We start from the raw sequence: 26439 nt of genomic DNA, 5'->3' as shown, positions 1-26439 counted from the left end.
GAAACGGAGGCTATGGAGACATACGTCACCAAGTCCCTGGGCCAGGGGTTTATACGTCCCTCCACTTCGGCCACCTCCTCTAGTTTATTTTTTGTGAAGAAGAAAGACAGCGGTCTGCACCCTTGCATTGATTATCGATCACTGAACAAGGAGACGATACGATTTAGTTATCCTCTCCCCCTCATTCCTTCGGTGATCGAGTCAATGCATGGGGCACGCTTCTTCACCAAATTAGATCGCCGGAGTGCATACAACATTTACATTTTAGTCATTTAGCAGACGCTCTTATCCAGAGCGACTTACAGTTAGTGAGTGCATACATTTTCATACAACCTGGTGTGTGTCCGAGAGGGGGACGAGTGGAAGACAGCATTCAGCACAACCCCGGGGCATTATGAATACCTGGTGATGCCTTACCGTTTGATGAATGCTCCATCCGTCTTCCAGTCCTTTGTGAACGAGGTGTTTCGGGACATGCTTGGTCGCGGTGTAGTGGTCTACATCGATGACATTTTTGTGTATTCCGCTACGCGCACCGAGCATGTGTCCCTGGTTCGCAAAGTGCTGGCCCGACTGTTGGAAAATGACCTTTATGCCAAGGCAGAAAAGTGTCTGTTTTTCCAACAGTCTGTCTCCTTCCTCGGATACCGCATTACCACCTCAGGTGTGGAGATGGAGGGAGATCGCATTTCAGCAGTGCGTAATTGGCCGACTCCAACCACGGTAAAGGAGGTGCAGCGCTTTATTGGATTTGCCAACTACTATCTGAGGTTTATCCAGGGCTTTGGCAAGCTCCGCTGGTCTGCTGAGGCTGACAGGGCCTTCAGTTCACCTCAGCCCCGGTACTGGCCCACCCCGATCCATCACTACCGTTCGTAGTGGAGGTGGATGCGTCCGAGGTAGGGATAGGCGCTGTCCTATCTCAACGCTCGGGCACGCCACCCAAGCTCCGCCCCTGTGCCTTCTTCTCCAAGAAGCTCAGCCCGGCAGAGCAGAACTACGACGTTCGTGATCGGGAGCAGTTGGCTGTTGTCCAAGCCCTGACCGTATGGAGGCACTGGTTCGAAGGGGCAAAACACCCTTTCCTCGTCTGGATGGACCACCGTAACCTGGAGTACATCCGGGCGCACACCGGGGGATATTTTCCCTGTGTGCCTGTTTTGTTCCAGTGCGCCTGTTTTGCACACTGGACTGTTTGACGCTATTCTTATATTCCGGAATAAACTCTGAATTCTGTGATTTACCCTACTGCGCCTCTCCTTCAAATCACTCATCACACCATAACCCTAACCCTGTACCCCTATCATATCCCAAGCTCCCTTCCTCTACATTAACCCTATCTCTCGCTAACCCTAACCCCAGTTCCCTGATCAGGATCTCAGTGGTAACAGATGGGATCTGTCACCTAAAGGATGTACCGGAAATGAATGTTTAACCCCGTACTGGATATTTACTGTGAGTCGATAAAGACTATGTCAGATTAGGAAATGGCTTCTCTAACAAATCAATCAGGAAGGAGATGCAGCCAAGAACCCAACTAAACCCTTTCTCATACACGTGCATGTGAGCGAACACACACAAATAAACACACACAGACACAGACACACACCATCCTGCTGCTTCCAGTTTGTTTTCAATAGAACTCAATGCTTTCCAGCCAACAAACAACACAAGTATCAAATACACATTGAAATGCACTCACACACTCACCAGCAGTTGGGAGAGAGATAGTCTTTCACTATATAAATCTATCATCTTTAGCTTCAGATGATTCATGGAGATAAAGCTCAAATCAGATTGTTTCCAAGTTTTCCGAAAACTAGACTCCCAGACTTCTTAAACAGGTTCATATTATCACAAGACTGTACTGATACAACTGTGTGCATGCATGTGTGCGTGTGCGTGTGCGTGTGTGTGTGTAGCTCCCGTGTAGCTCAGTTGGTAGAGCAAGGCGCTTGCAATGCCAGGGTTGTGGGTTCGATTCCCACGGGGGGGCAGTATGAAAAATGTATGCACTAACTAAGTCACTCTGCATAAGAGCGTCTGCTAAATGTCTAAAATGTAAACGTAAATGTAGTCTCTTCCTCTCTCTTCATCTTTTGATTGCTTTAATTACAGACTGATTGTCAGCTCCCCTCTCAGAGAGCAAGAAAAACACATTCTTAACACACATGAAAAGGAGACACCACACATGCACATACACACACATACACACACACACACACACACACACAGTAGTCCCTTTGATTTCTGTCTGACGGTGATCTGTCTTTCATCGTCTCCTCTCCCTGATCCCTCTCTCCTTCTTTACATCCACTGGGGCAGAACGTCTCCCTCCATATCTCCTTCGTCTCTCTCTTTGTCTATTGAGTGTTAATACTGTAGCTGGGCAGGGTAATTTACTGTGTCTCTTTGTCTCTCTAACACATTAGTAGGTGGGCAAAACGGTTTTTGTCTGCTTCTCTCTATTCCTTATTATCTAGCATGACAGCAGAACGACTGACTCTCTGCCTGTCAGTCTATTTGTGTTTAATGTAGAATGATTACACCATCTGTAGCCTCGTTAAGAACCAGGCGTCCCTAGTACAGGTGTAAGAGGACTCAGAGCAGTGGGCTATGGGACCTTGGGATTTGGTCTGATGAACTGACAATGTCTCTGTAGCCTTAGAGAGAGAGAGAGAGAGAGAGAGAGAGAGAGAGAGAGAGAGAGAGAGAGAGAGAGAGAGAGAGAGAGAGAGAGAGAGAGAGAGAGAGAGAGAGAGAGAGAGAGAGAGAGAGAGAGAGAGAGAGAGAGAGAAGAGAGAGGAGGAGAGAGAGAGAGAGAGAGAGAGAGAGAGAGAGAGAGAGAGAGAGAGAGAGAGAGAGAGAGAGAGAGAGAGAGAGAGAGAGAGAGAGAGAGAGAGAGAGAGAGAGAGAGAGAGAGAGAGAGAGCCTTTCCAAATCAAATCATGTCCAATTCCCACGGGGGGCCAGTATAAAAAATATATATATATGTATATATGTATTCACTAACTGTAAGTCGCTCTGGATAAGAGCGTCTGCTAAATGTTAAAATGTAAAATGTAAAATAACACAATTACTACTGTAAGTTAATTGATGCATAGAGCATACACTCCTTCATTTACACACCATGTTAATATATGGTCGTTAGAGCTGCTCGGATTACAGTGTTGTTAGAACAATCTGTTACAGGTCAGCTCATATTTTTATCTATCTACACATCTACTGATAAGGAGTTCAAAATCCTGTATGATCTGAGGTCAATATATTCAGGAACTCTCTGCTCCTGTGATGATAGTCTACAGTAGGAACTGAGATTAGCGCAGTCACAGAAACTGCATAAATGCTTGTTACATTTGGATATACTGTATATTAGGCTACATATTGTTTAAATATTATCTGACATAATATTATACAATTCTGCCATGTATCTGGAGAAGAGATATTCACATCAGCTACAGAAATCTGCATTCATTTGTAAACGTAATATATTAGGCCTATTTTATATAGTCCAAGGTTGCCAGGCACACTTCACCATTATGCTAGACCTTCAAAAGAGCATATGATCTATTTTAAAAAATCATGCTTAATAAAAAAAACATAGGACCTACTAGCTGAATGTCAATGATACAGCTCCCTTACTAGGCTACTAAACAAACTGTTAGCCTAATACATCTGATCATTCTGATTTGTTTAGTAGCCTAGTAAGGGATTTAGCTGTATCACTGACATTCTGCACAAAAAAAAGTTTATTAAGCATGATTTTAATATATTTTTACAAAAAATCATAGGCCTATACTTTTAATATGACCAATGTTGTGTTTTATCGTTATTAGGCTACTGTATCAGTAGGCTATATCCTTTCATCCATTTAATCCCGCGGCGCCACACTCGCTTTTGAAGATAATTTACCATTTTTCTTTCTCCCGTTTCTTCTTCTCTCTTTATCCTTTCTAACTCAAACATGAAAGACTGCAGCGGTGTGCTGGGGGGAGAGAGGGACGGAGGAGCAGAGACACAGAGAGAAAAGGGGATTGATTTCCACCGTGAGCGCTGCAGCAGTAGTTCAAAGCTCCAGACGTCAGAAAGCGGCAGGATTTAGCATGTCGAGGCCGGTTCCAGGCTGCCTGTCTGCGCCCTGGACTTCCCCCAGGGCCCGGGGAGGGCGACAGACAGGCGGCACCGTCAAAACAATTATGAGGAAAGGGATTGAGAGGAGAGCAAACTACACACCCGGACCAGGACCCGCCGCTGTCTCAGAACCCGCTGTCTCTCTCGGGAAGATGAGAGGTGAACTATGATCCCATGCTCCCTTCATGTAACAATTACCTCGAAGATGGTAGGCTACAGGTCTAATGGACTCAGTAATAGATCTGATGTCCTAAACGTTATTACTTTATAACCCACCACTTAACGACCACACACACACACTCACACACTGCGCTCTATTACTACATGGTTTAGCCTAGGCTGCTATAAACTGTCATATGAAAAAACAACCAACCTCCGGTTTAGAGCAATTACTAGATTATCAACTCTTTAAAGCAGAGAAACAGGTCTATTTCAAGCTGGAGAACATTTCGATATTGTCCATTTGTCTCTCACACAGTGCCAAACTTATCTGACATTTTTTTGCTACATTTTTGACAAACAATGTAATGCATGCAGTTATTTTCATAAAATAAAATTACTGTTAAGTAGGCTACATGTGTCTGTAGCATAAATGCTCTAGGAATTTCCCCAACTCTTGCAGCAATCCCGCTTTACATTCCAGAGCGCTTTACCTGCGTGTAGAGCTGGGTTGAGACGGGACAGGTCTTGCGGAGTGTAGCCTATCTCCACGATAGAGTGATGGTTGGAGCAGTGATTGCTGTGGTCTCTCTGCACTGACTGCTGTAGCCTAATGATCAGACTGTATTGAGGAGTCTGACAGGCATCACCGATATCTAAACCACGGTAACAAATCCTCCGTTAATCTCTCTGTCTTCAGTCTGCCGTATGATCCAGAGTAGCTCCTCCTCACAGAGAAAAATATACGTTTTCCCCGCCCAAGAAAATGATGATGATAAACCTGATGCAGGTAAACGAACGGTAGCCTATGTGGCTCCACTACGACATCTAGAGGTGAACCCCAAACAATAAAGCTCCTCTTAGGGTAGCCTATTTAATTCATGTAGGCTAGCAGCAGCAACTGATGTGGTGAGACAGAACCATTCAATTAATCTAATCACATTTATCTGAATCTATCCTTTCATCAGTGTGCCAGTAATCCAACTGAGAGAGAGAGACACAGAGAGAGAGAGAGAGAGAGAGAGAGAGAGATCAAAATCCAGAAAAGAGTCGTTAAATTCTATAACCACTTAAAATGAAGCGATTCCCAAACGTTCCATACATACAGAGAGATGAACTTGGTGAATAGTCCCCTAAGTAAGCTGGTCCTGGGGCTCTGTTCACAAACACAAACAGACCCCACAGAGCCCCAGGACAACAACAACAACAACACAATTAGACCCAACCAAATCATGAGAAAACAAAAAGAGAATTACTTGACACATTGGAAAGAACAAACAAAAAAACAGCGCAAACTAGAATGCTATTTGGCCCTAAACAGAGAGTACACAGTGGCAGAATACCTGACCACAGTGACTGACCCAAACTTAAGGAAAGCTTTGACTATGTACAGACTCAGTGAGCATAGCCTTGCTATTGAGAAAGGCCGCCGTAGGCAGACCTGGCTCTCAAGAGAAGACAGGCTATGTGCACACTGCCCACAAAATGAGGTGGAAACTGAGCTGCACTTCCTAACCTCCTGCCAAATGTATGACCATATTAGAGACACATATTTCCCTCAGATTACAGCGATCCACAAAGAATTCGAAAACAAACCCAATTTTGATAAACTCCCTTATCTACTGGGTGAAAAACCACAGTGTGCAATCACAGCAGCAAGATTTGTGACCTGTTGCCACAAGAAAAGGGCAATCAGGGAATAACAAACACCATTGTAAATACAACCCATATTTATGTTTATTTATTTTCCCATTTGTACTTGTTTCCTATTTGCACATTGTTACAACACTGTATATATACATAATATGACATTTGAAATGTCTTTATTCTTTTGAAACTTCTGAGTGTAATGTTTACTGTTAATATTTATTGTTTAATTCACTTTTGTTTACTATCTACTTCACTTGCTTTGGCGAGAGAGAGAGAGAGAGAGAGAGAAGGTTGTGTTTGTATCCGGTATCAGTGTTGTAGGTCCATGAATAAAAGGGAAGCATTGCATTTCATACTTAATGCTTTTAAAGAAGATGTAGGATTCAGATTGTGGTTCATATATCTAAGAATCAGATTTCAAATGTTCCTTAATGTAATGTTTACTTTTTTGTTTGTTTACCAGTCAGCACCAGTTTGGGACGGACCAAACCTTGAACTTTCCCTGAGGCACGAGAACTGACCAAAGAGACTCCACCACTGTCCATCTGTCTGTTTTCTCTCCTATCAACTCTTTGTCCGGTCTCTCTCTGCCCCTTCCTCTCTGCTCCTCTGCAGGAAAGAGCAGATAAAAGAGGTGCTTAGCGCTTCTGAGGAGAGAGAGGTGTGTTTGAAGAGCTAACTCCTGTAAGTCCTATAATTATACCTTTCTCCCCCCCTACTCTCTCTCTCTATCTCTCTCTTGCTCTCTGGCAGCCTTGAGCCCGGTGGCCCTCTCATCCTCTAATCTCTGATCCTTACAGGAGCTGCTTCCTTCCTTCCTTCCTAACCGACAGACAGACAGGGAGACCAGTGGAGCGCAACAGAGCACCACTGGGATGAAAACACCTATCATATTACTTTACTCCAGATCACTATTACCACAGGACCATAGCCAGAGTAAACAGAAACCCAGTCAGCTGTCTTCTAAAGCCAACAGCGATAAGGCCAATATCAGCTCTTTAATAAAGGCAGCAGAAATAGGAAAAGGTTATCTAGCTACTGAAGCCAAAACAAATATCACAGACTTCTCTCTTTTAAACTGTGTATTAAGCCATGTAAGTCACATGGGTTTCAGGCTCCTGACGCTGTTTATGATGGGTACTCTGTAAAGGTGGACATATTTTATCTTCTCCTCTAACTACTCGTCCACACACACACACACACACACACACACACACACACACACACACACACACACACACACACACACACACACACACACACACGTGAATGCTGTCCTCTAATCACTGTACCCCTCAACAGGAGAGCAGATTCCATTACCATGTTGACTGCATCGTCAGCTAACCTAGTTTCCACTGTGAAAGGACATTGGGTGAGGAGAGGAGGCTAGCCTATACCTATAGGTAACATACAATTAAACTATACATCAAGATACAATGATAATGTAACATTATTGATGTACAGTAAGCTTTAAATCTAGCATTTGAATAGGATAAATGTATACTTTGTCAACGTGAATTGTCAACGTGAAAAAATGTAACTGTTTTCTTTACATGATTCAGACCCAGATTTGCAGTGGAGAATTGCGTTGTGGGAAAGAGAGGGAGGGGGGGCTGGTTCCACACACACACACACACATACACACACACACACACACACACACACACTACGTGTGCATCAGGAGGTTTAGGCCCCGTGCTCGTCTCTGTGTGTGGTAGAGAACAGTGCCGCCTCTCAGCCAGTCAGGTAGTCAGATCTGGGGAACACAGCCTTCCCCTGGGCAGGAGTTAAACGTTAGAAAAGGGCAGGTAGAGACAGGCAGAGACAGGTAGAGAGAGACAGTACTGTGCAGCTGACAGACCTTCTGCTCCCTCAGCCATGAGGCTCTAACAGCAACAGAAACTAAGGCTGCATCTGAAATCGCACTCTATTCCGTATAAGGCTCTGGGTAATAGGAGTGCACCATGGTGTCGTTTCAGATCAGATTTTCTGATAGTCAGAAACATGGTTTAGATGGCAACTAGGAATGTGTGTGTGTGTTCAGTCCAAGAGCAACCTCTTGGATCTTACAAGATAGGCTCATTTACATTTACATTTACGTCATTTAGCAGATGCTCTTATCCAGAGCGACTTACAAATAGGTGCATTCACCCTATAGCCAGTGGGATAACCACTTTACAATATCTTTTTTTATTTTTAGGGGGGGGTAGAAGGATTACTTTATCCTATCCCAGGTATTCCTTAAAGAGGTGGGGTTTCAAATGTCTCCGGAAGGTGGTGAGTGACTCCGCTGTTCTGGCGTCGTGAGGGAGCTTGTTCCACCATTGGGGTGCCAGAGCAGCGAACAGTTTTGACTGGGCTGAGCGGGAACTATGCTTCCGCAGAGGAAGGGGAGCCAGCAGGCCAGAGGTGGATGAACGCAATGCCCTCGTTTGGGTGTAGGGACTGATCAGAGCCTGAAGGTACAGAGGTGCCGATCCCCTCACAGCTCCATAGGCAAGCACCATGGTCTTGTAACAGATGCGAGCTTCAACTGGAAGCCAGTGGAGTGTGCGGAGGAGCGGGGTGACGTGAGAGAACTTGGGAAGGTTGAACACCAGACGGGCTGCGGCATTCTGGATGAGTTGTAGGGGTTTAATGGCACAGGCAGGGAGCCCAGCCAACAGCGAGTTGCAGTAATCCAGACGGGAGATGACAAGTGCCTGGATTAGGACCTGTGCTCAAGCAATTAAAATATGTATTGAGGTCAAAATGACCTGAAACCTCACAGATAAAATGAGATTCTATTGTAGCTTCATCCAAACATCTGGGTTATGGATTAGTTCAACACTTCACCAGCAGGCAGCGGTAGAACCCCTCTGTTACCAACAATACTAGGCTACCTACCTACCGTCCACAAGACAAGACAGACAAACTATAATTTCTCTAGTTGTCCGCGGGGTGGCAGTGTCTTCACACATCTGTCTGCTCTGATCTGATTGATGTCTTTTTTATTGAGCATCTGTCATCGTCCAGCCAAGGGGGCAACAAAGGGTAAAGGAGCCGGTATTGGTTATTCTGTGGTAGAGTAACCTACTCTCCTAACGGAGTCCACCAAATATCTGATTCATTTTGGTTATTGACTTTGCACAATATTTATAACACCTAAAGATAAACCTGTGGTCCAACACTACTATTTCTGGAGCGCATCCCAGAAGATGGTGACAGGTTTTGGGGATAATCTGTGTTGCATTATGCCGGTTGAATGCATTCTCCACTCTGTTTACCCCCACAACTGTTACATTATCACACACACAAACACACACACAGACACACACACACACACACACACACACACACTCACACACTCTCACACACATAGAGCTCTGCTCTCCCACACAGCCTTATAATCAATAGTTATCACCTCTCTCTGGTTGGCCTCACTGAAGCACCTATAGCCTATACCCATCTGACACATATAGGTAGCCTAGCTGTATGAATGAATAACTGGTAGGGGCCTAATTGTAACGAATTAACCGGTCAGTTTGATTCACAATTCTCTCCTCTCCTTGTGTGTGTGTGTCTCTGTGTGTGTGTCTCTGTGTGTGTGTTTGTGTGTGTGTGTGTGAGAGAGAGAGAGAGAGATGAGAGCGTGACCTCACTGCAATCTGCACAGCTGCGCGAGAGAGAGCAAGGAGAGAGAGCGAGAAGAGAGAGAGGGGTTGCCTGGTTGCCTGCACGGGCTCAGTTCGGGGAAATAGCACAGCAGATTGCGCTTTTAAACAGCCTACGCCGATATGTATTCTTCAGTTTCTGGTGCATTAAACGCGCAATCAGAAACCAACACCCACTCGGTTAACGTCAATAATAATCGGTAAGGAATATTCGTAGTGTGAGATGGACGAGTCGTCTCTGTTGGATTTGCTGGAGTGTTCAGTGTGTTTGGAACGGCTGGACACTACAGCTAAAGTCCTGCCTTGCCAACACACCTTCTGTCGCCGCTGCTTGGAGAACATAGTCAGTTCCAGAAACGAACTGAGATGTCCCGAATGTCGCATCCTAGTCGGCTGTGAGGTGGACGACCTCCCCGCGAATATCTTGCTGGTCCGCCTGCTGGACGGGATCAAACAGCGGCCAAGGAATGGAGGCAGTACCAGGCAGTCCCAGGTGGGGGGCGGAGAGACATTGGGTTGTGCAACCGGGATCAGCGCTTCTCCCCCGGGCAGTGGGATCAGGGACCTGCCGGTGGCCACAAGGAGCTCCCCCGTCAAGGTACTTGGCTCTGCTACGTGGTATTTGGGCTGGTTGGCTGCCAACTTGCTGTACAGAATGTTCCTTGGCTGGAATTATCCAGAACCGAGTTGCTGTAAACATGTGTGGGGGGTGGTGGTGTTGCATAGCTGGGCAGCTGAGAATCTGTTTGGGAAATCTAATTTGACACCAGAAAGAAAAGCAAGCACCGCAATGTGTAGATAAACGAATGTGTTGAAAGACATCCTATGTGTTCTCTACCCCCAGCTCCTGCAGCTAAAGACACAATTAGACAAAATTGAGCTAGGGCTAGAGAGAGAGGGGGGAGGGGTGTGTAGAGAGAGAGAGAAAGCAAGAGATATAGTCACCTGTGCTATTCATGTTATTACTAGACAGACAAGCGAGGTATAGCTCCAAGAGATGGTTTAGTTACCTCAGTGCTTTAGTTACCTGTGCTGTGTCCAGGTAGTCTAGAGCTGCAGAAGGCTGCATAGGTTTCATAACATAGAGGCTGAACAATAACACAAAATCAAATCAAATCAAATGTTATTTGTCACATGCGCTGAATACAACAGGTGTAGACCTCAGAGTGTAATGCTTACTTACAAGCCCCTTAACCGACAATGCAGTTTTAAGAAAAATAAGTGTTAAGTAACAAATAGATAAGTAAAAAAATAAGAAGCCATTTGATTAGCTGTTCAGGAGTCTTATGGCTTGGGGGTAGAAGTTGTTAAGGAGCCTTTTGGACCTAGACTTGGAGCTCCGGTACCGCTTGCCATGCGGTAGCAGAGAGAACAGTCTATGACTAGGGTGGCTGGAGTCTTTGACCATTTTTAGGGCCTTCCTCTGACACCGCCTGGTATAGAGGTCCTGGATGGCAGGAAGCTTGGCCCCAGTGATGTACTGGGCCGTACGCACTACCCTCTGTAGTGCCTTGCGGTCGTACCAGGCAGTGATGCAACCAGTCAGGATGCTCTCGATGGTGTAGCTATATAACTTTTTGAGGATCTGAGGACCCATGCCAAATATTTTCAGTCTCCTCACAACTGTCTTGGTGTGCTTGGACCATGTTAGTTTGTTGGTGATGTGGACACCAAGAAACTTGAATCTCTCAACCTGCTCCAGTATAGCCCCGTGGATGAGAATGGGGCGTGCTCGGTCCTCCTTTTCCGGTAGTCCACAATCTGTTACATATAGGCTACTCTAGGTTTTTGGATGTTAGGGCCTATACTGTATGGATGTTCTATAGGCAGTTGACATATGCTTGTTAATGCTTTCAGCTCCATGTCATAGCATGTCAAGACCAGTGGTTTTTATTCAAACACTTCTCAATCCTCTGAAGGGGAGCAGGATGACTATTGAACATAAGGACAGTCCAGGACTGAGAGAGAGTGTGTGGTGGGGTGCAGCCAGCAGGCCTGCCAGATAGAACCACTAGCAGAAGCAGTAGAATCTAAACACTCATCATGAATGGATTAATGGAATGCTCTCACTCTCCTTCTCTCTTTGTCTCTCTATTTCGTTCTCTTTCTCTCTCTCTCTGGCCAGTCACTGTTTGTTTTAGCTCCTTTGTGAGAGCAGGACACTCTGGAGACTCGGGGTAGAAAACACTCACAACCTCCCCCTCTCTCCCCCACCTTATTGATGAGACTCGGATCTTTCAACTAATTTCATTCAGTAATGCAAAGAGCACGCGGGACCTCCTGTCAGCGAACGATGAACTGAAAACTCGAAATAGTCATAATTCTACCAGCCTCTCGTTCACGTGTCGTTCACCATAAAGGGCTTATTGTAGCTGTCATTTTTGACTGAGACTTGTAAAAGCGTGCTTTAAACGATGTGAATTTGTTTATTGCTTACAAATAAGATTATTTATTGGAACATTTGAAACGAGGTCTAGTTGTGGCCGCAACCGGACTAGATTGTGAACGACTCTTGGAGGAATGCATTGCTTGACTGCCGTGAGGGTGAACAGAACAATATCTTTCGCGAACTGCTGCACCCCAAAGGATTCGCTCTCGAGTTCGAGAGTGTTGAGAAGAGGCTGTGTATGTTTTGGTTCAACAAACATTCAATAGTGAATTAATTGCATTCATTCTTGCACCGTGCGATCAATTATCAGTTCTACACATATATTTTTATTCTATATGCTGCCTGCAGCATGATCTACTTTGCCTGTGCGCATGTATGACAGACAGTTGTTGACCGGAGCACGTTTCCGGAGTCACCGGAGGAGCGCGTATTAATCCTGCTGTAGAATTAATTGCGGCCAGCATGTCAAACGAACGACTAAAATGAACGAGTCACTCAGAAAAACGAGTCATGACTCTCAAGTCAGTAAAACGAGTCTTTTAAAAAGGACGAATTGTTTGCGAACTGCACATCAATTCACTACCCAACCTCCCCAGGACCTAGATATGGTGTGCAATGTGTGTGTATGTACGTGCGTATGTACACTGAGTATACAAAACATTAAGGACACCTGCTTCTTCCATGACATAAACTATATTCGGACGGGATACAATTTAGTGGGGGAGCTCAGGTAATGTAATTATGTGCAGAAGCACAAATCACCACATCCATAATCTGTGTCCCGTCCGAATCTGCCATGTCAGTAATTTTTACTTGGGAGGAAGGTTTTATCCCAGCCCTGAAAACCTGTTTTTCGGCAAACTCCCAAATCCTCTGATAATACTTATCCCGTGCGAGTTGTAATCCCAGTGTTTTAAGGGATATTACAGAGTTTAACAGGTGCTGCACCCAGTTTGGGTAAGAACATGGGAACAAATTGACAGTTAAAACAAAGTGCTGCACGTAGCCTACAGATTAATCTGTTTTGTCACATATTAACTTTCCTAGAACCATATTTGGCTTTTAAAATATGAAGTGGACGATATTGTGCCAATGAATTGAAAAATTGCCAAATACGTCAGTTAATTAAATGTCTGCATAGGTTACAGTTCATGGTTCATATTGACTATTATTTGGACTTTCTCTGAATTTAAGGCAATTAGGCCAATATTAGGCTATCCCTATGCATGTTAAATATCTTCACGCCTAGAGGAGCTTCCAGGCTGCCGTCATAACGGTACATTTTGAATGAGGAAAACAAATAATTACAGGGGCAGTTTGGTAAAACTAATCCATTCCAAATGGTCTGGAAAAACGGACATGCTGTGGTAATAATTACATAATGGACATTCTATATTAATACTAGTCCAGTGCAAATAGAGCTATAGACTGACCAGGTGAATCCAGGTGAAAGCTATGATCCCTTATTGATGTCACTTTTTAAATCCACTTCAATCAGTGTAGATGAAGGGGAGGAGACAGGTTAAAGAAGGATTTTTAAGCCTTGAGACAATGGAGACATGGATTGTGTATGTGTGCCATTCAGAAGGTGAATGGGCAAGACAAAATATGTAAGTGCCTTGAACAGGGTATGGTAGTAGGTGCCAGGTGCACCGGTTTGTATCAAGAACTGCAACGCTGCTGGGTTTTTCACGCTCAACAGTTTCCCATGTGTATCAAGAATGGTCCACCACCCAAAGGACATCCAGCCAACTTGACACACCTGTGGGAAGCATTGGAGTCAACATGGGCCAGCATCCCTGTGGAACGCTTTTGACACCTTGTATAGTCCATGCCCTGATTAATTGATGCTGTTCTGAGGAAGGTGTTCCTAAGGTTTGGTATACTCATTGTATGTGTGTACATATGTTTTTGAGCTCAGCCTTTTCCCCCGCTGAGTTTCAGAGGTGCTTAATGGTGACATCAAATAGGAGGTGACATCAACCCCCACAGACCAAGGCTTTGAAGTGTGTTCACCTGTATTTACAGGTAGTCCTGAGCCTTGATCTCTGCTGCCATTAGTAACACACCCTGGTGATGACAGGGCAGCGCAGACCACCACCTTACATTACTACTACACTAATTGCAGCAGAGGGGGTTGGAGTGTGTGTGTGTGTGTGTGTTTGGTGTGCTTGTGTGTTTTGTATCTGAGTTCAGGCAGACAGACTGACATTAAAGTTTCATAGAAGCTTTTACTTCTGACAAGAGAGAAGAGAGGACACAACTGCCACTACTGACACCATCACACACACACAGCTATGTCTTACGATACTTGTGAGGAGTTTTGTGGGGACCAACAATTGATTCCCATTCAACATCCTATTTTCCTTAACCCCTAAACCTAACCTTAACCCCTAACCCTAATTCTAACTCTAAACCTAATCCCTAAACCTAAAATAGCCTTTTTACAAGTGAGGACTGGCAAAATGCATAGTATACAAGTATAGTAAAACATGTCCCCACACACTCTCTCTCTCTCTCTCTCTCTCTCTCTCTCTCTCTCTCTCTCTCTCTCTCTCTCTCTCTTTGTCTTTCTTTCTTTCTTTCAGATAGCCCCATGTGTAGGTAATGTGCTGCAATCCTTTCGCTTTGTGAGGAATGCTTTCGAGAGTCATTTTCATGATTGTGTGTGTGTGTGACAGAGAGAGAGAGAGGGAGGAAGAGAGATGTGTTAGTTTAAGATGTCCCCTACAGACTAGACAGCCAGCCTAAGCTATGCTTTATTCCTCTGAACACTTACACCCTCATCATTTATTAATTAAGGAGAAAGAATCTCATTTAATGTGTGTATGTGTGTGTGTGTGTGTGTGTGTGTGTGTGTGTGTGTGGCTGCTGCTGCTCCAGTTTGAAGCAGTGGATAAAGGGCAGAGAGGATTCAGAGGGGACCTTTTCTCTTTGCTGACACACACAAACACACACACACATATACAGTACACACACAGCCCAGCGCACGGGGAGAGCCTCTGATATGGAGAGCCCATTGAGGGCAGCCAGACATGCAGTGTTGATGTGGTATTAATGAAGTATTAGTAAAGGTCACGTGTAATGAGTGTCAGGTTGTTGATTTTGGTGATGACTGATCTGCATGGTAATGAACTGACTTACTAGACTGTTACTGCCTCTCAGACGTTATTTTATTCACCATAACAGGAAAATTAACACATTACAAGGTAATTATTTACAAATGATTTACAAGTATGGCGAGCTGCTGACTTACTGTTGTGAATGTGAAAAAATTAAAGCAGTGCTGTTACGAGGTTGCTGTCACTCAGGTTACGATGACAAAGTTGAATGTCTCTTGCGCCTTCCCGGCAAAAGCAATGGCAATATAAAAGGTGAACGCCGACAAGAATGTGGTAAACAATTATTTTTTCAGGGGGTAGAAGTTGTTAAGAAGCCTTTTGGACCTAGACTTGGCGCACCGGTACCGCTTGCCGTGCGGTGTCAGAGAGTACAGTATGACTAGGGTGGCTGGAGTCTTTGGCAATTTTTAGGGCCTTCCTCTGACACCGCCTGGTATAGAGCCCCTGGATGGCAGGAAGCTTGGCCCCAGTGATGTACTGGGCCGTACGCACTACCCTCTGTAGGGCCTTGCGGTCGGAGGCCGAGCAGTTGCCATACCAGGCGGTGATGCAACCAGTCAGGATGCTCTCGATGGTGAGAACCTTTTGAGGATCTGAGGACACATGCCACATTTTTCAGTCTCCTGAGGGGGAATAGGCGTTGTCATGCTCTCTTCACGACTGTCTTGGTGTATTTGGACAATTATAGTTTGTTGGTGATGTGGACACCAAGAAACTTGAAGCTCTCAACCTGCTCCACTACAGCCCCGTCGATGAGAATGGGGTCGTACTTGGCTCTCCTTCTCCTGTAGTCCACGATCATCTCCTTTGTCTTGATCACATTGAGGGAGAGGTTGTTGTCCTGGCACCACACTTCCAGGTCTCTGACCTCCTCCCTATAGGCTGTCTCATCGTTGTCGGTGATCAGGCCTACAACTGTTGTGTCGTCGGCAAACTTAATGATGGTGTTGGAGTCGTGCTTGGCCACGCAGTCATGGGTGAAAAGGGAGTACAGGAGGGGACTAACCATGCACCCCTGAGGGGCCCCCGTGTTGAGGATCAGCGTGGCAGATGTGTTGTTGCCTACTCTTACCACCTGGGGGTGGCCCGTCAGGAAGTCCAGGATCCAGTTGCAGAGGGAGGTGTTTAGTCCCAGGGTCTTTAGCTTAGTAATGAGATTTGAGGGCACTATGGTGTTAATACTGTACGTTTTCTTGAATTTGTTCTGAATTTGGGGACTGTGAAAAGACCCCTGGTGGCATGTCTGGTTGGGTAAGTGTGTGTGTGTGTGTGTCAGAGCTGTGTGTAAATTGACAATGCAAGCTATTTGGAATTTTTAACACATTCATGTTTCTTATAAAAAGTGATGCAGTCTGTCTCTCCTCTACTTAACCAAGAAAGACTAGCATGCATAGTATTGATATTAGCCTTCTGATTACAGTGAAGAGCAAGATGTGCCGCTCTGTTCTGGGCCAGCTGCAGTTTTTCCAGGTCCTTCTTTGCAGTACCTGACCGTATGACAGGGCAATAATCAAGATAAGATAAAACTATAGCCTGCAGGACTTGCTTTGTAGAGTGTGGTGTCAAAAAAGCAGAGCATCTCTTTATCATGGACAGACCTCTCCCCATCTTTACAACCATTGAATCAATATGTTTTGATCATGACCGTTTACAATCCAAGGTCACACCAAGTAATTTAGTCTCCTCAACTTGCTCAAGAGCCACATTATTCATTATCAGATTCAGCTGAGGTCTAGAACTTAGGGAGTGATTTGTACCAAATACAATGCTCTTAGTTTTAGAGATGTTTAGGACTAGTTTATTTCTGGCCACCCATTCTAAAACTGACTGCAACTCTTTGTTTAGGGTTGCAGATATTTCACTAGCTGTGGTTTCTGACTGTTATAGGGTTGAATCATCAAATCAAATCAAATCAAATCAAATTTTATTGGTCACATGCGCCGAATACAACAGGTGCAGACATTACAGTGAAATGCTTACTTACAGCCCTTAACCAACAGTGCATTTATTTTAAACAAAAAAAGTAAGAATAAAAACAACAACAAAAAAAGTGTTGAGAAAAAAAGAGCAGAAGTAAAATAAAGTGACAGTAGGGAGGCTATATATACAGTAAAATAAAGTGACAGTAGGGAGGCTATATATACAGGGGGGTACCGTTGCAGAGTCAATGTGCGGGGGCACCGGCTAGTTGAGGTAATATGTACATGTGGGTAGAGTTAAAGTGACTATGCATAAATACTTAACAGAGTAGCAGCAGCGTAAAAAGGATGGGGTGGGGGGGCAGTGCAAATAGTCCGGGTAGCCATGATTAGCTGTTCAGGAGTCTTATGGCTTGGGGGTAGAAGCTGTTGAGAAGTCTTTTGGACCTAGACTTGGCACTCCGGTACCGCTTGCCGTGCGGTAGCAGAGAGAACAGTCTATGACTAGGGTGGCTGGAGTCTTTGACAATTTTGAGGGCCTTCCTCTGACACCGCCTGGTATAGAGGTCCTGGATGGCAGGGAGCTTTGCCCCAGTGATGTACTGGGCCGTACGCACTACCCTCTGTAGTGCCTTGCGGTCGGAGGCTGAGCAGTTGCCATACCATGCGGTGATGCAACCAGTCAGGATGCTCTCGATGGTGCAGCTGTATAATTTGTTGAGGATCTGAGGACCCATGCCAAATCTTTTCAGTCTCCTGAGGGAGAATAGGCTTTGTCATGCCCTCTTCACGACTGTCTTGGTGTGTTTGGACCATGATAGTTCGTTGGTGATGTGGACACCAAGGAACTTGAAGCTCTCAACCTGTTCCACTACAGCCCCGTCGATGAGAATGGGGGCGTGCTCAGTCCTCTTTTTTTTCCTGTAGTCCACAATCATCTCCTTTGTCTTGGTCACGTTGAGGGAGAGGTTGTTGTCCTGGCACCACACGGCCAGATCTCTGACCTCCTCCCCTATAGGCTGTCTCATCGTTGTCGGTGATCAGGCCTACCACTGTTGTGTCGTCGGCAAACTTAATGATGGTGTTGAGTCGTGCCTGGCCATGCAGTCATGGGTGAACAGAGAGTACAGGAGGGGACTGAGCACGCACCCCTGAGGGGCCCCCGTGTTGAGGATCAGTGTGGCAGATGTGTTGTTACCTACCCTTACCACCTGGGGGCGGCCCGTCAGGAAGTCCAGGATCCAGTTGCAGAGGGAGGTGTTTAGTCCCAGGATCCTTAGCTTAGTGCATAGTAAGCTAAGCTTACTATCAGCATACATAGTAAAAATTAGTAAAAATAGAGGGCCAAGAGAGCTGCCCTGCGGTACACCACACTTTACATGTTTCATATAGAGAAGCTTCCGTCAAAGAAAACCCTCTGTGTTCTATTAGATAGCTCCAAATCCACAAGGTTGAAAAGCCATAATACATTAGTTTTTTCAACAACAGATTATGGTTAATAACATCAAAGGCTGCATTGAAATCTAACAGTACAGCTCCTACAATCTTCTTATTATCAATTTATTTCAACCAATCATCATTCATTTGTGTCAGTGCAGTACATGTTGAGTGCTCTTCTCTGTAAGCATGCTGAAAGTCTGTTGTTAATTTGTTTACAGAGAAATAGCACTGTATCTGGTCAAACACAATTCTTTCCAAAATGTTGCTAAGAGTCGGCAGCAAGTTGATTGGCCGGCTGTTAGAACCAGTAAAGGATGCTTTACCATTCTTGGGTAGCGGAATGACTTTGGCTTCCCTATAGGTCTGAGGACAAACATTATTTTCCAGACTTAGATAAAAGTGTGGCAAAATAGTCCACTACCATCCTCAGTAGCTTTCCATCTAAGTTGTCAATACCAGGTGGTTTTTCATTATTGATTGACAACAACAATTTTCCTACCTCAACCACACTAACTTTACAGAATTCAAAATTACAATGCTTTTCTTTCATTATTAGGTATTTTATGCATGAAAATGATGGCTCACAGTTGTTGGCATTTCATGCCTAAGTTTGCCTACTTTGCCAATTAAATAGTCATTAAAGTAATTGGCAACATCATTTTACATTTACATTTTACATTTTAGTCATTTAGCAGACGCTCTTATCCAGAGCGACTTACAGTTAGTGAATCCTTTTTTTATACTGGCCCCCCGTGGGAAACGAACCCACAACCCTGGCGTTGCAAACGCCATGCTCTATCAACTGAGCTACATCCCTGCCGGCCATTCCCTCCCCTACCCTGGACGACGCTGGGCCAATTGTGTGCCGCCCATGAGTCTCCCGGTCGCGGCCGGCTGCGACAGAGCCTGGATTCGAACCAGGATCTCTAGTGGCACAGTTAGCACTGCGATGCAGTGCCTTAGACCACTGCGCCACTCAGGCGGTTTTGTGATAAATGAGCCATCTGATTCAATGAAAGATGGAGTTGAATTAGTCTTTCTGCTAATAATTCCATTTAAAGTATTCCGAAGCTTTTCCATCATACTTTGTCATTTATCTTGGTTTCAGAATACAATTTATTCTTATTTTTGTTCAGTTAAGTAACATAATTTCTCAATTTACAGTAAGATTGCTAATCAGATGTGCAGCCAGACATATTCACCACTACTTTTGCCTCGTCCCTCTCAGCCATACAGCTTTTCAATTCCTCATCAATCCACAGGGCTTTAACAGTTCTAACAGTCAGTTTCTTAATAGGTCCATGCTTATCTATAACTGGAAGAAACAATTTCATAAATGGTTCAAGTGCAGTGTCAGGATGCTCCTCATTACACACATCAGACCAACAAATATTTTGTGTATCTTCAACATAGGAATCAGTACAAAAATGTTGTATGATCTCTTTTACACTATTTTAGACCCAGCCGTTGGAACTTTGGCTTTTCTAGATATGGCCACTATATTATGGTCACTACATCCAATGGGTATGGATACAGCTTCATAGCAACGTTCTGCAGCATTGGTAAAAATGTGATCAATACACGTGGATGATATAGTTCCTGTACTGTTTGTAAACACCCTGGTAGGTTGATTAATAACCTGAACCAGATTACAGGCACTGGTTACAGTGAGTAGCTTCCTCTTGAGCGGACAGCTTGATGAAAACCAGTCTGTATTCAGGTCACCCAGAAAATAGACCTCTCTGTTAACATCACACACATTATCAATAATTGCAAATATATATATATTATCCAGATAATGAATGTTAGCACTTGGTGGCCTATAGCAGCACCTCAAAAGAAGAGGCTTTAGATGAGGCAGGTGAACGTGCAACCACAACACTTCAACAGCATTGTGATCCTCTCTTTACAGGAATATGGCTCTGAACATATACAGCAACACCTCCTCCATAGGCATTGCTGTCTCTTCTGTTATATCCATGTATTGCTACTGCTGTATCGTCAAAGGAATTATCTAAGTGAGTCTCAGAGATGGCCTTTTTTAAGCCCTTTCCTGGGTAGCTTATCAGAGATAGACATAATATGAAGGAAAAAAATACACAAAGCATGAAAATAACATTGTTTGGCTAATAGAGTCAGTCAATCAGGCACTTGTGAGTGTCAGTTGGTGTATGTGTGTGTGATGTGGGGCTGAAGCTACTGACCCGGAAGCTAGGCTATCTCACTCTTTCACCTGTGATAGAGAAGCACTGTCCTCTCCATGACTCCCACATTTGGCTTTGGATGCCATGGTAGCAACGTAGGCTAATGCTGGTAGTCCCACGCAGTTCCAGACAGGGGAGGTCGCAGGGCAGATTTAAACAGCAACAAACAGCAGGGATTTAGACAGGCACAAGCCCAGGACAATCCGCGGTACCAGCCAAAAGGGCTAACCGCGGTGCGGGCTGTATTCAAGCTGTCAAGGAAATCTTGCTAGCTTGCTAGCTAGTTAGCAGCTAGGCTAGCTGTTACGCCAAGCAGCTCTTCAAACTTTTGGTTGTCAGGATCCTTAGACAGATATAGCAGTCCCAGCAACTGATGCTAACCGTGTCGCAGGATCCAAATTCAAAAGGTAACCAAACTTTTTCAATACAACACTTTTTCATAGACTTTCAAAGCTTTCAAAACAACACATTTTAGGTAATAGTTAGGTAATTAGGTAATAGTATACACGCTGTTCCCAATGTTATTGCTGCCTGGTCTGATATAATACACACTGACAGCACAGTGAGCTGATCAATATGGGATTGTTGTAGTTGCATGAAGAAAGAGTATGTTGTAGTGGTAGAGAGATGTAGAGAGAAGGAGGGAGAAGGAGATGCAGATAAAAGAGAGAGAAATGGGAGAGTGATGAAAAGAGGGAGATAGAAAGTGAGAAGTTGTGTGTAGCTGGGGGTGGAGATGCAGAGGGGTGTATAGGCCTAGATGGGGGTGTTGTGGGCTAAACAAGTTTTGAGCTTGGCTGTTATTCCCGTGGGGTTAAGGGTTAACTCCTATCCCCCCATGACACACACATACACATACACAAGGTTAGAAGGTTAACCCCCCGCCATTGTTAGTATGGAGATGAGGGTGAGAAGTCAGTCAGGTCTGGCGGCTGGCCTAGTGCTGGCAATTTAATTCATACATGGAGGAGATGATAATAAGAAATGAGCAGTTACCAATGTGACTGACCAGATCATCTCGCTGTGCAACTCAAGAATGTATCAGCCCACTGAGCCAAAGCCTGATGTATTATCACAGGATCTAACTTCAAACCCCAAACATGGTTACTCATCCTCCAGGTCTAAACTATTAGAAACATCAGGTATTAATGTTTTCCTGTGGAACACTTCTCTGAAGAATTATATCATGGAAATGCGCTGCCTCTCTCTCTCTCTCTGTGTGTTCGCATGTGTGATAGCAGTGTGTCACATCCTGTTGCGACCAGGGTCTGCTTTCTCTTTGTTTAGTCTACAGGAGGAGAGTGAAAGAGACAGAGAGACATAGACAACAGGAGATAGCGGGATGGAGAGAGAGGAAGAGAGAGAGAGGTGTGAGCTGTAGGTCTTGTCAAACAAAGAGACATTGCCGGAGGAAATGTGGACTTGATGTAGTTGATCAGTCTAATTAGCTCAATTTAGCTGCTACACACACACACACACACACACACACACACACACACACACACACACACACACACAGACACACAGACACACACCTCAGCTCCGATCTCTGTATTGACCAGCTTGCAGCAGAGCAGTTCCACAGTCCTGACAGATAATTTAAAACCCATTCTCTGTATGCTGTCTGCCAGTCCTCTATGATACAGTGTGTGTGTAATTGGCTATATCTCTGTGGGTGTAAAGGGAAATGGAGAGTCCATCATCTTTAGAGCCTCTCTCTCCCTCATCCCTCTCTCTCTTTCCCTCCATCCTCTCTCTGCCTGGCTGAGTGATGCTGATGATTATTCTGCTGCAAATTAAACCTCTGTTTCATCAGGAGGCCTGGTGATCTCTCTCTCTCCATCTCTCTCCCTCTCATTGTGGGGTGAAGTGATGTTTGTCCTCACGACAGATGCGTTAACACTCTTCATTCTGAGGTTCATTCATTCTGATCAGCTTGACAGAGAGAATAGTGACCATATACCAAACCCATCTCTCCTACCCTATCCTCACATCTTACTGACTGGTCACATCCCAAACCAGCCTCTCCTACCCTATCCTCACATCCTTACTGACTGGCCACATACCAAACTAGCCTCTCCTACCCTATCCTCACCCCCTTACTGACTGGTCACATACCAAACCAGCCTCTCCACCCTATCCTCACCCCCTTACTGACTGGTCACATACCAAACCAGCCTCTCCTACCCTATCCTCAAGTTCACATTGTTTGGATGTGAAAGGTTAGGTAACAACACATCTGCCACGCTGATCCTCAACACGGGGTCCCCTCAGGGGTGCATGCTCAGTCCCCCTCCTGTACTCCCTGTTCACCCATGACTGCATGGCCAGGCACGACTCCAACATCATCATTAAGTTTGCCGACGACACAACAGTGGTAGGCCTGATCACCGACAACGATGAGACAGCCTATCGGGAGGAGGTCAGAGACCTGGCCATGTGGTGCCAGAATAACAACCTCTCCCTCAACGTGATCAAGACAAAGGAGATGATTGTGGACTACAGGAAAAAAAGAGGACTGAGCACGCCCCCATTCTCATCGACGGGGCTGTAGTGGAACAGGTTGAGAGCTTCAAGTTCCTTGGTGTCCACATCACCAACAAACTATCATGGTCCAAACACACCAAGACAGTTGTGAAGATGGCATGACAAAGCCTATTCCCCCTCAGAAGACTGAAAAGATTTGGCATGGGTCCTCAGATCCTCAAAAGGTTCTACAGCTGCACCATCGAGAGCATCCTGACTGGTTGCATCACTGCCTGGTATGGCAACTGCTCGGCCTCCGACCGCAAGGCACTTAAGAGGATCTATTTTTTACTTAACACTTATTTTTCTTAAAACTGCACTGTTGGTTAAGGGCTTGTAAGTAAGCATTTCACTGTTGTATTCGGCGCATGTGGCAAATAAAATTTGATTTGATTTGATATATCAAATAGGGAGATGCTTGAGGAAAACAACGATTTACGTGCACAATACTATGTTAGCCCACTGAGCTAAAGCCTTGGCATTTATTTAATCAGGGAGCTTACACAAGTCTTCAGGTCTTAGAAAAGGTTACCATTACATGAGCGTGGTTTACTGAACCACCTCTACTACACAGACTCAGAGCTGCTAGAATAGAGAGCTACTGTAGAAGGCAGAGGGAAACTGGGACAAGCGAACCCCCGCAGCGACACTTGTCTCCAAAATACACTTTTCTCTTCTACCTCATTTACACCAATTCTCTAATTCACCACTCTCCGCCGTTTCTCTCTCAACCTCTCTCAACCTCTCTCCCCTCTCCCACTCTCTCTTTCTCCCACTCGTCCTCTTTCTCTATCTCTCTCTGCTTCTCTTGTCTCTTTCTCAGCCTCATGCTGGTATGAGTGGCATTATAATGCCTATCTGCTGAATACAGCTGCCAGCGCTCTCGCTCTCTCTCTCTCTCTCTCTCTCTCTCTCTCTCTCTCTCTCTCTCTCTCTCTCTCTCTCTCTCTCTCTCTCTCTCTCTCTCTCTCTCTCTCTCTCTCTCTCTCTCTCTCTCTCTCTCTCTCTCTCTCTCTCTCTCTCTCTCTCTCTCTCTCTCTAAAAATAAAACAAAGCATCAGCAGGAAAGGGTTCTCTCCTTTCAGTTCACGCCTTGGTTAAAGGAAATCATTAGATCCCACCTCTTCACTCCTAGTCAGTCACAGAGTTATAATAGTACTGTACCTGTCTTCTAGGAAAATAGTGAAATGGAATTGTTCATGTGATGTTTTGTTCCAAATAAGTCACCCATATTCACTGAGACAGAAGTACAGTCACCCACACTGTGTGCGTGTGTGTGTGTGTGTGCGCAACTACAGCTTCAGGGATTGTACTACTTTTCCCTCTCTCTCTCTCTCTCTCTCTCTGCTGATCTCTATCTTGTCACACACTGTCTTTGATGTCCTCTTTTGTTTTCTGTATCTCATTACCATTATAAAGCAGAGTGTTTTTAAACATCACGCTCTCATTCTCAACTGTAGCTCAATCTACTGTTCTGTCTAGTCTATTCTGAGAGCCAGGTTAGAGAGAAAGATTCAGTGGAACTGAAGACCTGATCCTCACAGCCAGAGGGCATAAAGGTGTGTGAACTATGATCATCACAGGCTATACCTAGATACATTAAATCTATCAGATCTACAGAATCACCTAGAAGATGTACGGGTTGATTTGGGATGCACACACACAGACGCAGTAGCCACTGGTGGTCTACGGACAGACAGGTTGGACAGACTGGTGTCTACTGGTGGTCTATGGACAGGTGTGTCTGGGTGCATGCATGAGTGTGTCAGCTGGCACTGTTACATTGTCTAATTCTCTATTTGTTTTAAATCAATGATGTGGACTAGTAGTGAACAAATGAACAAGAAGGGTATAGAACTGGACCACATTTTAAGACATGTCTCTCTCTCTTTCTCCCTCATTCGCACACTTTCTCTCTCTCTTTTTCTCTCCCATGGGCAGGTTAGGGTTAACCCACAGGACAGACAGAGAGAAGGAGGGAGGGAGGGTATCTGTATGTCTGAGTTGTGGCTGTGTTTCAGATGTCAGTGTGGTTTCCCCAGACTACACAGTGGTATGGACTCCTGCCCAGACTGGATATGGGCGCAGACACACACACACACACACACACAGGACCACTGTCTGCTTTATTCTACCACTGAAAATATTATATTTAGTACCAGAGCTAGATCAGTGTGTGTGTGTGTGTGTGTGTATGCGTGGTGTTTGTGAAGAGGACTTAAGGAAGTCTCTAGTCACTCTCAGGTCCAGCCAGGTCACCCGTGATACAAGTCAGTATTCGACATCCATCCATGACTGAGGACGTCGGGAGATGACAGGGAAAACGGCCTCTAGGGGCAACGATGAGCGCTGTTACTTTCAAGGTTTCGGTTTCGATAGGGCGTTGTTGACGGCGGATGGGCATAAGCATCTACCTCTGGTGCGAAAGGTTGCATGTTCAAATCCAGAAAAATAAAGTTGTTTTTGAGATTTTTGTTTTAAGCCTATCCCAAACCTTAACCCTTAGCTTAACCATTCGGCGTTAATGCCTAACCTTATGATTTCGGAGTTAATGCCTAAACTTAACCTTAAACATTTCGAAATTTGACGTTTGGAACAACTTGGAAATTTGAAGTTTGAGAAACATTGATGAATGTTTAATTCTGACGTGAGACTGTGAGAGCTAGTTGCTCAGGTCAATCTAGCTTGGCTAAAGATAGGGACTTATGTCTGTGTGGTCAGTCTCTCTGTTTCAGCTGTGTGTGTGTGTGTGGTGGGCGGGTGGGGGGGGCTGGAGAAAGACAGATATGTTCATTCACTCCTTCTCTCTCATCCTTCTTTCTATCAGACAGTCATTCATAAATCCTAGTCTTCTTTTTATGGGCGAGTTGCTCCAGTCTCATATAAAGATGGAATCCGCAGTAGGGGAAACAGCGCCACTGTCCCCCCACCGGCGTTGTTATTGTTTTTGTTTTGTTGACAAAGTGGAGGTAAGGAGCATCGCGCAACATGGTAAAAAAAATTGCTGTATATTTTCTGCTGTTCTGTTGCAGGTACATTGATGTCCGAGAGAAGGAACAGTGTTTGTTGTTTGCAGTAACTTCTTTGTTGTTGTAATATCGCATGACTAGAATGACAGATTTCCTCTTTTTGGCCACATGATATCTTTGGCTTTGTGTGTGTCCATGTAAAATTTGGCAGTGTGCGTGCATTCGGGTGTGTAAGTTTGTGTGTGTGCGGGTATCTGTGTGTGTGTGTGTGGATGTG

At 44.9% G+C, this 26439-nt stretch overlaps 2 protein-coding genes across 3 annotated transcripts in view; one reads left to right on the top strand and one right to left on the bottom strand.

Moving 5' to 3' along the window:
* The window catches only part of LOC121536937 (tumor necrosis factor receptor superfamily member EDAR-like), a 43878-nt gene extending 38888 nt beyond the window's left edge, over positions 1-4990 (bottom strand). For both annotated transcript variants that reach the window (XM_041844601.1, XM_041844602.1), the window contains exon 1: positions 4785-4990. The gene's annotated coding sequence lies outside the window, so the exon portion shown is untranslated. The remainder of the gene's footprint in view (positions 1-4784) is intronic.
* Positions 4991-9596: 4606 nt separating this feature from the next.
* The window catches only part of LOC121536938 (E3 ubiquitin-protein ligase SH3RF3), a 52493-nt gene continuing 35650 nt past the window's right edge, over positions 9597-26439 (top strand). Inside the window, exon 1 of the mRNA XM_041844603.2 lies at positions 9597-10191. Coding sequence (XP_041700537.1) covers positions 9817-10191 — 375 coding nt within the window. The 5' untranslated portion in view covers positions 9597-9816. The remainder of the gene's footprint in view (positions 10192-26439) is intronic.

The sequence above is a fragment of the Coregonus clupeaformis genome, chromosome 23 (genome assembly GCF_020615455.1).
Source record: "Coregonus clupeaformis isolate EN_2021a chromosome 23, ASM2061545v1, whole genome shotgun sequence".
Lineage (NCBI taxonomy): Eukaryota > Metazoa > Chordata > Actinopteri > Salmoniformes > Salmonidae > Coregonus > Coregonus clupeaformis.
The sequence above is the reverse complement of the archived record's forward strand: the minus strand, read 5'-3'. Positions and strand labels throughout refer to the sequence as shown.